Source organism: Cucumis sativus, chromosome 2 (assembly GCF_000004075.3).
Source record: "Cucumis sativus cultivar 9930 chromosome 2, Cucumber_9930_V3, whole genome shotgun sequence".
Classification (NCBI taxonomy): Eukaryota; Viridiplantae; Streptophyta; class Magnoliopsida; order Cucurbitales; family Cucurbitaceae; genus Cucumis; species Cucumis sativus.
In genome coordinates, this window is record NC_026656.2 from 8,614,344 (window position 1) to 8,626,936 (window position 12,593).

Sequence of the window (12,593 nt, forward strand, 5' to 3'; positions counted from 1 at the left end):
TACATAATTAAATATAACTGATGTCCACGTTAGCACTTAATAAATATTTCGTAAGTTAAAGTTAACCCAATGACAATTTATTAAGTATTTAGAAATCGTGGGATCAAAGTGGACCAAAGTATCTGTTTTGAAATTTCAATCAAATAGACATAAACTTCGAAGGTTAGAAATCAAATGTGCATTTTATCCATAATTTAAAAAAGTATTGCTATAATTTATTTAAGAAAAATTGTAAGGTGGGAGTTAATTTAAGAAGGACATGAATGAATTGATTTTTCATTTAAAATAAATATTTAAAAGATTTAAAAGTGAATTTTTCTAAAATTTTATTAGATAAAGTATAAATAGCTTATCAATTAGTAAGAAAATCTATATATTTAAATTAGATTATTAAAAAAAGAAAGACTCTTTGGAAAGTCCGCTCATTAATTTGGTCATTTGCTTCGAAGGACAAAGAAGAAAATAAGAAAAAAACAAATGATTAGAAAACCTAGTCCCTCTCTCTCCCCTCCCCTGCGTTTTCACCCCGTACCAGCTCCTCCCACGCCTTCATTCCCTTCCCTGCCCTTCTTCTCTTTTCTTTCTCCGGCGAGGCCACATTTTGCGACAGGGAATCCTTACACGGTATCAACAGACGCCAGCTTCATCTTCTATCTTGCGCGACCCCAAACACTCGGCAAATCCACGAAACCTCTTTAGCCGACTGCGACCATCGGCAAACCCACGACGTTTGGCAACTTCTGGAACTTGGTCTTAGCAACCTGGGCATCCCCAAACACTCTGACATCAACGTTTCTTTTCCCCCCTTTCGAAAAGGTTTGACTCTTACCCATTCTTATTCGGGGTTAGATTTGAGTTACCCGGCTTCAAATATGTAGTTTCAAGTGTGTTAGGAAATGAAACAGCTAGCCTTCGAGTTGTTTCAGGTAAAATTTAGTGGGTTGAACACTCATTTTTAACTAGTTTAAGGTTCTTTATGTTTTCTCGTATCTGTAAATTTGGATTAGTTTGGAATTATTCAAACTCTTTTCTGCGAGGGTTGAAGTCGGTATCAGCGAGTTTTAGGCATTACAGCACTATTTAGACCCTTTCGAATTAACTTAAGGTGCTATAAATTAGTTTAAAACTCTTGGGTATTCTCCATTTCTAGTTTAGATTTGATTCGAAGTCTTCAGATTGAGATCTAAGGTTACTTTGGCTAAGATCACCCACTCCTAACACTTTTTGAGTTTTTGAATTATGTTTTGAACTAAGTGCTCACCTTGGAACCATGTTTTTTTTTTAATTATTTATTACAGGTGGTCTTTGATTAATGTAGAAGTGCTTTAAAACACTTAGATAGGTGGAATTCTATTATATGTTGGGTTTGGTTGCTTGTTTGAAAGCATGATGTGTGACTTATTCCTATTATGAATAATTAACTTATGTGATATTGAAATTGTGATGTGTTCTGATTCGGTTGAAGACACCTGGATACTCATTGTGTTGATTTTATAGTGTATAATACATTGAAATGCTGTTATGCGCTCATTGTGTTGATTTTATAGTGTATAATACGGTGAAATGCTATTCTATGTCTTTGTGAATATAAGCATGTTTGTGGAGATGCTTGAACACATATATGTTTAATGTTGAAAGCATAATTTGTTTTATGTGGTTTTGGCATAAAGCATTTTTAGAGTAGCATCAATGACCTTGTTGTTTTGGTTAGGGTTAGTGTTGGTGTTGGTGCAATGAGTTTAGAAAGAAAAGTATTGGAATCTTTTAGATCGTCGATGTCCTTTGATGAAATCAGTTGGGGCCTGTGAAGAGGTAGATGGCCTTGGATAAAATCAGTTGGGGCCGACAGAGAGTGTCAGTGGCCTTGGATAAATCAGTTGGGGCTGATAGAAACTGTCGGTGGCCATGGATTTGTTAGTGGGGTTGATGGACTTGATGGCCGTAGATAAATGTCAGTTGGAGCCGACATCGAATTTTGTTGTCCCTGGAAACAATTAGTTGGGGTCTGTATGTTAAAGGATTTAGTTTCAAAAAGTTTTGTCAAAGTTAAATTTATGTATTGAGCGAATTCGAGAAATATTAGGTGTTTGGTATGCATTATATGATGATTTAATTCATGAGTTTAACATGTTGTAACTGGTGCTTACTTTTCATGTATAGTGAGCATGTGTATTTTGCAAAGATTGCTTTTATGTTGTTTGGTGGCCTTTGGAGTGTGGTCTACTTACCTACCAATGACCATTTTATGTATTGGGCAAGTAGGTGTTGACAAGTATTGTGACTTTGGTGATGCTAAAGAGAAAGCTTGGAATGATTGACCATTAGGCTTGTTTTGTTTCTATTTTGATTCTTTTCCATTGTTTATTCTACTTAAGAACTTTTGGTAGTCGAAATTTTGTTTTAGATCTAAGTTTGTTGTGGTTGCCCTTGAATTGGGTGGTTGTAATAGACTTTAGTTGAGTTCTTTTGTTTCAAAGATTGGTTTGAGATTGACTTTAGCTTGAGTTGGTTAGTTATGTTTTACGTATTTGAATTTAGGAAAGTTTTTCTGAAACTGATTGGAAAGTGTTTAAAATATTAGTTTTCTTGATTACATTTGTAGTTAAACTGTTTATCAAGTGTTTTTCAAGTACATAATGTTTATGGCTATGTAGTTATGTTATTGATTTTTTCTAAAGCTTCATAGATGTTAGAGTTCGTTAAAAGGTAACTTTTGGCAATGTTATTTATTTTTGTATTGAAATTTGGGGTGTTTCAAGTTGCTTGTGGTTGTCTTCATCATCTAAGGTAAAAATTTACATCAATTCACTATTAATCATGCTCTCAGACATTTTCGAGCTCAGAGGTCTTCTACTGGAAGTGAACAGGAATTTCACTCAAGGTATTTAGGCGCTCGGTGGGGAATGGAGAACACTGACGTGTTCTTGGGTCTGCACGATTTTCTTGAGCGCATGCGTCAACCATCTGCCTCAGATTTTGTCAAGTCCATTAAAAGGTTAATTTGCTTCCTTTACCATTGATTCAAGCAAACTATAGGATATTAATTGACTTCAAATTAGTGTTATTGTGATCTTTCCTTCAAGTTTTTTTTTTTCCTTTTTGAAAAGGAGACAGCTTCTTTATTATTATAAACTCAAAGTACAAGAGAGCTATACAATGAGAATAATAGGAAAGCCAAGAAATGGGGGAGAGAGAGAGGATCAGAAGGTGCACCCAGACAACTCAACTAGGTTGACACCCCCATATCACCCTCATCATATCCAAAATACAAAGAACAAGAACAATACTAAAGTCATAAAAAGACCAAAGTAACAACCTAAATAACAATAGAAGCTACCTACGGTAGACAAAATCAAGGCTGAAAAGTTAAAACATAATGGCAGAAATACATATTAAAGCCCATCCAAACTACAGAACTTCAAGTTTATTTGGTTTCTTTACACGTTAATTACAATGCTTCCTCATTGTTTTTCTTTTCAGTCCTTTGTTTGAACCTTGAGTTTTTTGATATTGAATTTGTTTATTTGTTTTCTTTAGTATGTTATATTAGAAGTTTTTTAAAAAGAAAATTTCCGTAGTTTTCAGTGAATGAAGTAAAATTGGACTTCTGAAGTAGTGTTGTTGTGCGAGCTGAACTCAGTAAAGTTGATGATATTATTTTAACATTTGAGATAAATATTAATTACTTAATTTGATGAAATTGGCACTAGAGAGTGTTGACGATCTCCTCGTTTGGGCTTTTCGTTTTAGTTGGCATTCGTTTTGTTAGTCTCAAATTCCTGCCCATGAAATCCAGAACCATGGAAGCCCCTTGGTTACAGAAATAATAGGATTGTTGGTAGAATATTAGTATGGTTATTACTTATTAGAAGGGACAAAATAGTAATTAGTTAGGGTTTTTTGTTCTAAATATAAGGTGTGGGCTGAAAGGAAGAGTGGAGAATTTTATGGGATTTCCTTGTGAGGAAATTTGGGAGAGTCTAGCCCTCTCGAAAGGCTAGTGGTTACCTTGTTGTTCTTATGATATTATAACATATTATCAATATATTTCCATATAATTCTATCTTTTTGTGTTCCTTGTGACTCTTTGTGTTCTTGCGTTTTTTATTGTTAAGAGGGGAAATGTGAGATCCTAACAAGCCAATCTCTTCATTTTCTTCTAGGAGAAAAACACCCATTAATGGAAATTTAGAACACATACTCTTGGTAGGAAATGGATTAGCATTTACCAATCTCTGACAGAAAAGAACACTAAATGGATTAGCATTTACCAGCTGTCATGGTGTGCCGATTATTTTATTACTAATCTTTTAATTTTGGACATGGCTGGGACACGGCTTTGACACGAAAACTGTACACTTGGAAATAAAATAATTAAAACTAACATTTGCCCAAAAGCCCAGCCCAAAGACGCATCAACCCCACATTTTAGGGTTATTATTACTGTCCCTGTCCTTTTCTTTTCCACAAAAACAGACCTCCCACAGCTACAATATCTCTCATTTCTCCATGCCCAAAAATTCACACCCAAACCTTCATGCATAAATTCATGAATTTTATGGTGTTTAACTTATTATCTGATGTTTTTAAATGGAATATCTGACAATATGTTTATATGCTGGACATATGCTTAATTATTTTAATAAGAAAATAACGTGTCACCAACGTGTCGTGTCCTACTTTTATTTTAAATTGGTGTATTTTCGTGTTGGCTCCCTTAATGTCCATTCCTCTCAGATTTGGAAAATAAGGGAGCGACTATTCTTTTAAATGATCAGACAGGAGGAAGGCAAGCTGTGAGATTATCCATATTTGTTTTCCCAAGTTGGTGATCTTACATTTAAATCTTAGAGAGCTTCTTAGTCAATATAAACAACTTGTTTAACATCATCAAGAGTCTTTCAAAGAACCTGAAGATGTTAGAGATGTGACATCAAATGATGAGTCCGCTGGAGAGAGACATAGGTTAATTGGTGGCCCAGATGGAACCTCGCTGTTTGGAGAATAAAATGTTAGTTCCTAGTGACAGTTTAGTTTTATTGTTATGCACAGGATAACCTTCAAAAAGACGTATTGGTGAAGGCATGGGATATAATTAATTTGTTATTAATTGAAGATCACTTAATATCACCTACTTGAGAGTTGAGATAGTATAATAGTTAATACCTTAAGTGACTTGCTACATAATACTTTGGACTATTTAGTTTGGGCAATTTCAATCTCAAACTTGGGAGACTCATAAGATTTGTATGCCTAATAAATAATGCATGATGCATATGTGTATCTATGAGGGTGCTTCAATTTTCCAAGTTTTAGATCAATATTTTTTGTTACTGTATATTGAAAGAGTTTGGCTAACGTTGATTTTTTTTCTCTAGAGACAAGTCTTTATCATGTGTGAGGATATTGATTGTTGAGTTTGAAAAGTAATATACACATGCATAAAATTTTGGCTGAACACTTTATATCGGCAGCTTTATTGTATCATTTTCGAATAATGCTCCCGATCCTGAAAGGGATAGTGCTTCTGTCCAAGAATTCTTTGCCAAAATGGAGGGAGCTTTCAGAGCTCATCCACTTTGGTCTGGTTGCTCGGAAGAAGAGCTGGAAAGTGCTGGTGAGGTGAGTTCACTACTTTTGAGCATGTGAAGCAAATAATTAATTTTCAGCGTTTAAAAGATCTGGACAAGGAGACTTCTATTTGAAACATAATGTACAGTACATTTAATATTGTTAAATATAGTAATAAAATTAACCTACATGTAAATGAGCAACGCACATACCGTTCCCATGTGCATACAAAACAAACTTCACATAATTAATGATACCAAGATAACTAAACCAAGATCTTTTATCTTTGTGCATATTTTTGAGAAAACTTGCAAATTATCTTTCTAAAGGGATCGTATATTATGTAAATTTGCAATAGCACAGGGTTTATGTCCAAAGTATTTACTGCTTAAGTGATTTATTATTTCGAACATTTATTCTCTTTTCTAATCCACACTGTCTATTAAATACAGGGATTGGAGAAGTATGTCATGACAAAGTTATTTTCTCGTGTCTATGCTTCACTTGCAGATGATGTCAAAATAGATGAACAAATTTCTGAAAAAATGGCATTGATTCAACAGTTCATTAGGCCAGAAAATTTGGATATCAAACCAAATTTCCAAAATGAAACATCATGGTTGGTGAGTCAAGTTATCTTCATATAGTTTTTGCAATTTTCATCTCCTCTCTCTTAAACTTTGGATCCTTCTGATTCTTTATTTGGGCATAAATCATACTTTGAAGTTCTTTTGATACATTTTGCCAGCACAAGAATTTTTCATCAAGTGATGCTCTATCCAGCGAATTTAACTGAAATTTGTAAAAACATTTCTCCTCAGCATATCATCTATTAAACGTTTGCATATTTTATCTGGATATTCAAGTATAGTTAAAAATGTCACACAAATAAATTTTCTGTATCTTTGTTGCTTCCTTATTCTTTGGTAATGCCAAAGTGTAGTTGGAATTGTTAGAGAACCAATTCTGGGATCAGTTGATGCCTATCCATAATGAACATAAAAGAATTTTACACGAACGTAATATTTTAATGTATATTCACTTGAAATGATTATGAAACCCCCCTAGGTTCTGGAAAATTCTCAAGTTATATTTTATGTTTTCCATGAGGAAATGGTGGGAGAAAGACGATGAAATACAAAGCTTTTTGACACATTCTTTTTATGGAAAGATGAATGAAGTTTCTTCCACACAGGCTTGTTCTCACTCTCTACTCTGATAAAAGAATTTCTTTAATTCAATTTTTTAACGGATCTTGTCTTTAATAACTCAAACTTTCTTTTTTGAATTAGGTCATACCTGACATTTTAGTATGTGGAATTTTCCACCTGAATCTTTGCAGGTCATTAATACAAGTCTCACCTCCATGTTTACGTTTTATTGACAGCTTGCTCAGAAAGAACTCCTGAAGATTAACATGCACAAAGCTCCAAGAGATAAGCTTGTGTGTCTTCTCAGTTGTTGTAAGGTCATCAGTAACTTGCTATTTAATGCTTCGATTGCTTCAAATGAGAATCCTCCAGGGGCTGACGAATTTCTTCCTGTCCTCATTTATGTTATTATAAAGGTGATGTTTAAAATGATTATTTAATGTCATATCTAATGATGTGATTACTTGTGATGCTCTTTGGACTATAGCATGAACTCTTACGTGTCAGCATTTGATATTATGGTATTTTCATTGAACACCAGCAAATTCTAGTCATATCTATTTGGCATTAACATGAAAAGTTAGTCTTATATACTACAAACTATTTGTTTCATATCTTATAAGATAGCTATTGATGTATAAAATGTAGAAACTTATCACATCATGCTCATAAATGTGTTTTTTCATGCACAATCTCTTGTAGGCAAACCCTCCACAACTGCATTCAAATTTATTGTATATACAACGATACAGGGGTCAATCCCGATTAACTGGAGAAGCAGCATATTTTTTCACAAATGTACTCTCTGCCGAGTCATTTATCTCAAACATTGATGCAAAGGCCCTCTCAATGGAAGAAATTGAGTTTGAAAAAAACATGGAATCTGCTCGAGCTCTCCTGTCTGGGCTCTCTAGTGATGTTGAAGCTCTTTCTAACAAAAATAACTTGGATGAAGGGGTAGGCCATTATTCAGAACTTGTAGAAACCAGTTCTCAAGCTTCTGTTGAATCTCCAGTTAGACCTAAACCCACTGAAGGGAAGCCTAGAACTGAGGCACCACATGCCAAAGATCAATCAGCAGTAATGAAAGTTCCATCCCTCTCAGATTTGGAAAATAAGGGAGCGACTATTCTTTTAAATGATCAGACAGGAGGAAGGCAAGCGTTGCGGGAGTATCCATATTTGTTTTCCCAAGTTGGGGATCTTACATTTAAAGATGTAGAAGAGCTTCTTAGTCAATATAAACAACTTGTTTTCAAGTATGTTTCCCTTTCTAGAGGTCTGAGTCTGACAACTGAATTTTCATCCTATTCAAAATCTGAAATGCACTCCCAACATCATCACGAGTCTTTCAAAGAACCTGAAGATGTTAGAGATGTGACATCAAATGATGAATCCGCTGGAGATAGACATAGGCTAATTGATGGCCCAGATGGAACCTCGCTGTTTGGAGAAGAAAATGTTGGATCGGGGTTACCACAAGACAAGGTAGAACTACCTCAACGTGAAGGAAACAACGAAATGTCTCAATCCTAGCACCTTCGACAACATTTATTTTTCAGTCTGATTATCTTCCTCAAATTTCTGCCCACCAGCAAAGAGATCATGTGTGAGGAGGATGTGATGTTTACGTAGGTGATGAGTAATGGCAATAGACATCAACCAAGGAAATTTAGCCCCGAGTTTGGATCCGGCAATGGCCAGTAAATCAGATAACCTCCACGAAGACAAACTAATGGCTATCGGACTCAAAAATTCTTCCCATGTTTCCACAAGTATGTCTATTTTTCTCCACTTGTAACATTAAAGCAATTTCATTCGAGAGCATATCAACAAATTTATAGATTGAAAAGACTTGGACTTTATATCAATATACGTTGATCATTTTTTAATTAAACCATGTATTATTTAGTTTTTGAAAATATAGCTTATAAACAACACATTGAGTTGCTTTATTTTGCTTTAAGCTTTCTAATTGTACTTACAAAAACCATGCCCTTGTTTTTGTAATTTGACTAACCATTCAAATGTTTGAACTTTCTTAAAGAAAGGTGAAATTTTTTTGGCTTCCTATGAAATTAAAAATCTTTCTTAATTGTATTATTTAGTTTTTGAGAGGCAATATTTTCAAACTGGCCTATGAAATTGAACATATTTTGGACAGAATTGGCTTTACCTGAGTTGAACTATAAGAGTATGGTGGTTAGTTTGGGGGAATTTTGTATGATGGCCTATTTTGACAGTGCAAATGACATTTGTGACGATTTCTAAAAATCCACGATTTTGGGGATTTTGCTTACCTCATCGTTGGGTAAAATTACCTAATTTGATCAAGCCAATTTATTCTCGTTATCCTCCATTTTTTAGTCTTTTAAAATTAACTCAATAAATACGTCTATTTCAAACATTGTTTCTTTGTTATTATCAATGGTTTAAAAAGCAAGGTAAAATTGGAAAACTAGATAAAATAGCTTTCAAAAAAATTCCTTTTTTAGAATTTTGGCTAAGAATTTTGAATAGAAAATATATAGGATCAATTTTTAGAAACAAAAACAAAAAAAATTTAATGGTTAAACAACACGATCTTTTTTTGTTCTTACTTGGAGAATCATATTTGGCTACTCTTTCCTTCTTTCAGGAAACCCATCAATTTCACGAAAGAAAAAAAGATCCATTTGCAACCTGGTTAAGAAATCCGTCTGTTGCAAGAACGTTTGATGTATAAACTTTCTTAAACTTGGATTTTGCCCAGAAACCTATTGGTCTTTGAAAGAAAATAAAAAATAAAAAGAAACTCACTCACAATCTGGGGTGGGTTTAGACTTTTCAAACTTAGCCTCTTGTCAAGAAGCCTATTGATCTTAAAAGAAAAGAAACTGCTGATCTATGAATCAAATGAACTATTGTTGCACTTCGGTGGAGCTAAGTGTTGTAGTAGGAAAACTTGGTTGAGTCTGTAGATTACTCAAATGCGCAAACATATAAAAGTGCCCAATTTTCCTAGGATAAAACAGTCTCTAGTTCGCCGGTAGGAACTGCATTGGAATCAATCGATATACCAACACTCACTAGATACTTAGTTGCTTGAAAAATTTAAAAACAGTATGAGATAGAATAAGGAAGATAGGAAGAAGAGAAATTGAGAGAGAATAGGAGAGCTTATATTTTCGGGGAATAATGAAATGAGATGGGAGTGTTACACCCTGTTCTAGGTTTTCCCTATTATTCTAGATCGTGAAATGAAAACACTTTTTGAAAACAACCTTTTTCAACCTAAAAGCCAAGTGCATAGGTTTTATAAAATTCTCTAGCAATTTCGGCAGCATCTCCCCTTAAATATGGGTTAGCCAAACCTAAAAAGAGATGAAAATGACACATATATATATATATATATATATATATATATATATATATATATATATATATAATCTTTAGACTCAAAGTAACATCGAGTGTCTTACCATACACTCATCCAATAAGCCCAAAGTCTCAATCAGAGTTTATATTCAACTAAAAATTAATTACAAAAGAAGTAAAATCTAACAAGGGATCTCTCAAAGCACAAGTTCTTAGTGTGACTCTTGCTACTTCTAACAATCGTATGATGCAATACAAAACTTAGGTATATACATACAAAAAAAAAAAAAGAGAAACTACAATCGGTGACGGGAAGCTCAACAAATGCTTGGAGCTTGATTGCTACTTGGGGGGGGGGGGGGGTAGCAACCTCCATCTAACCAACCGTGATAGAATATTAAATATACAGCCTATAATAGCTCACATGTGATCCATATTCGCAAGAAAATACACCGTCAAACTGAGCTCACACATATTTAATACCTACCACAGTAGCAACCTCCATATCCATGCTCTTATGTGCACATAGAGCCACCCACCATGGGTTAAGCTAGGTCTGAAGCCAAAATCACAATCCTCCACCCATGTCCTCACCTAGACTCAAATTATTGGTTCTTTGGTCACAGTCTCATTTAGTCCTAGAATCCACTGACAGTTGTAGGTGGCGGCTACGAAAACACATTCACATAACCTTGAGGAAAATCACAAACTTTCTTTGATAAAATCACATGTTACATGTTTAAAAGTCAAACATGGTCAAAAGCACATTTTCATAAAGTAGTTTTTCAGTCCTTAGCCATCAACACATGCTTTTAGAATAACATTTCATTCAAAGCATCCAAGTTTAATAACAGATCAATGAGTATTTTTTTAAATTAGTTGTTATCTAAATCATGACTAATAAGTTTGGCTTCAACTGCATTTTCGAAATAGAAGAGTTCATGAAAAATTGAAAATCATATTTAAAAACATTTCTAACACATAGATCATAAAATAATCATACGGGTAATTGTCATAGTCATAATGTACTATAATATATATAGGTTTATTATTAAAATACTTGAAAATAAATAACTCACGATCAATGACTTAAACCCCTCGGACTATATGTTTTTCTAGTTCAATTTCGCCTTAAACAAAGATTAAGGTTTGACAGTTATCTTCGCATAGCAAAATGACATTGTTGGGGTTGATGCTCTAAATCTCGTGGTCTTGTAATTTGTAACTATATATTATAGAAATATTTTATTTATCTAATAAAATAAAGTGTTTTATTTTATTTGACATTTAGTTGCATTAACCCACAAAACCAATAAACTAACACCAAAGTTATCTTTTATAACCTAAACATCCAAAGAAGTTTTCTACACGAGAGAGAGGGAGAAAATTACTAATAACTTCCCCCACCACCACTCTTTACCATTATGGTTAAAATACGATATGCATTTAGGTCATCTCTCTGCTAAAAAATCTCTCTAAAAAGTTTTTCCTTTCGCCAAACCAAAAATCACAGAGGCCCCACATACTCTCTATTGATTTTCACTTTGAGAATAGGAAGACTTCGTGGTGTTCTTTGGGATTCGAGGAGTTCTTGGGAGATTCTACAAAATTTAGAATTCATTTTCTTTTCTTCCTTAGAAGCATGTTTAGGCTTTACTGTTGTTTTCTCTGAATTTCTTTGTGTGTTTCAAATTGAATTTCATTTGCACGGTGTTCATATGCTTCTGCTATGGAAATTCCATTCCTTCAATTGGTATTAGAGTCAGGTTGTGCAATTTTTTTTTCAATTTTTGAAACAAAATTCATAGAAAAGGTGGGTATTTTCTTTTCCTCCACATTGTAAATGTCGGTTTGCAAAATAGATGTTTTTTTATTTTGACACAGTTTTTAATTAAGGTAAGGACCTAGTGTTTTTTACATTTTAATTTCGTAATTGAGTTTGAAAGACTGTATCGTTCAACGACAAGTGTTGCTGTGAAGATGACATTTTTTGAGGTTCTTTTGACAGTTTGTATAGATTCAAATCTGTATAGAGTTGCAACAACGTTTGTTTAAAGAAAAAGAAAAGTGAAAAACGAATATATTGTTTTGGCATGCTTTTAAAGTATTGTATTTAGGTTTTTGGTGCAGTGGTTGTTCATCGCCTTATGAAAGTTTTTATCCTCCCTCATTGACACACAATTGCAAAATAGATGTCACTTATGATATATTAAAATTTTGCTAAATTATTTGGTTTTCTATATGAAAAAGCTAGTATAACTAATATAAATAAATTGTATGCATTCAACAATTTAATAACGACGAGTGCTACTTTGAATATGCTGGGTACTGATAAACTTAATAGCAATAATTATGCATCTTGGAAAAATACTATCAACACAGTGCTAATCATCGATGACCTGTGATTTGTCGTAGTTGAGAAGTGTCCCCAAGTCCCAGTTGCTAATGCAATTAAAAATATTTGAGAAGCACATGAGCATTGGGTCAAGGCAAATGAAAAAGTCCAAGCATACA

At 33.8% G+C, this 12,593-nt stretch overlaps 1 protein-coding gene across 2 annotated transcripts; it reads left to right on the plus strand.

The window, feature by feature from the left end:
- The first annotated feature begins 448 nt into the window (after window positions 1-448).
- On the plus strand, window positions 449-8,675 carry LOC101211579 (vacuolar protein sorting-associated protein 9A). Of its 2 annotated transcripts, XM_004138901.3 has the most exons (6): window positions 449-816; window positions 2,828-2,995; window positions 5,475-5,622; window positions 6,024-6,194; window positions 6,959-7,138; window positions 7,425-8,675. In XM_004138901.3, the coding sequence occupies exons 2-6, from the start codon at window positions 2,904-2,906 to the stop codon at window positions 8,256-8,258; spliced, it is 1,425 nt and encodes a 474-aa protein (XP_004138949.2). In that variant the 5' UTR covers window positions 449-816; window positions 2,828-2,903; the 3' UTR covers window positions 8,259-8,675. The 2 variants fall into 2 exon arrangements, with proteins under 2 accessions (XP_004138949.2, XP_031736798.1); XM_031880938.1 differs by lacking the exon at window positions 449-816 and having other exon boundaries at window positions 2,851-2,995; window positions 5,379-5,622.
- The last annotated feature ends 3,918 nt before the right edge of the window (window positions 8,676-12,593 follow it).

Excerpts from the sequence above, each read along its gene's own strand:
- LOC101211579 (XM_004138901.3), top strand. The coding sequence starts at position 2,904 with ATGGAGAACACTGACGTGTTCTTGGGTCTGCACGATTTTCTTGAGCGC. Across the intron at positions 2,996-5,474 it reads TTTGTCAAGTCCATTAAAAG|CTTTATTGTATCATTTTCGA; the intron begins GTTAATTTGCTT and ends TTATATCGGCAG. Across the intron at positions 5,623-6,023 it reads AGCTGGAAAGTGCTGGTGAG|GGATTGGAGAAGTATGTCAT; the intron begins GTGAGTTCACTA and ends TATTAAATACAG.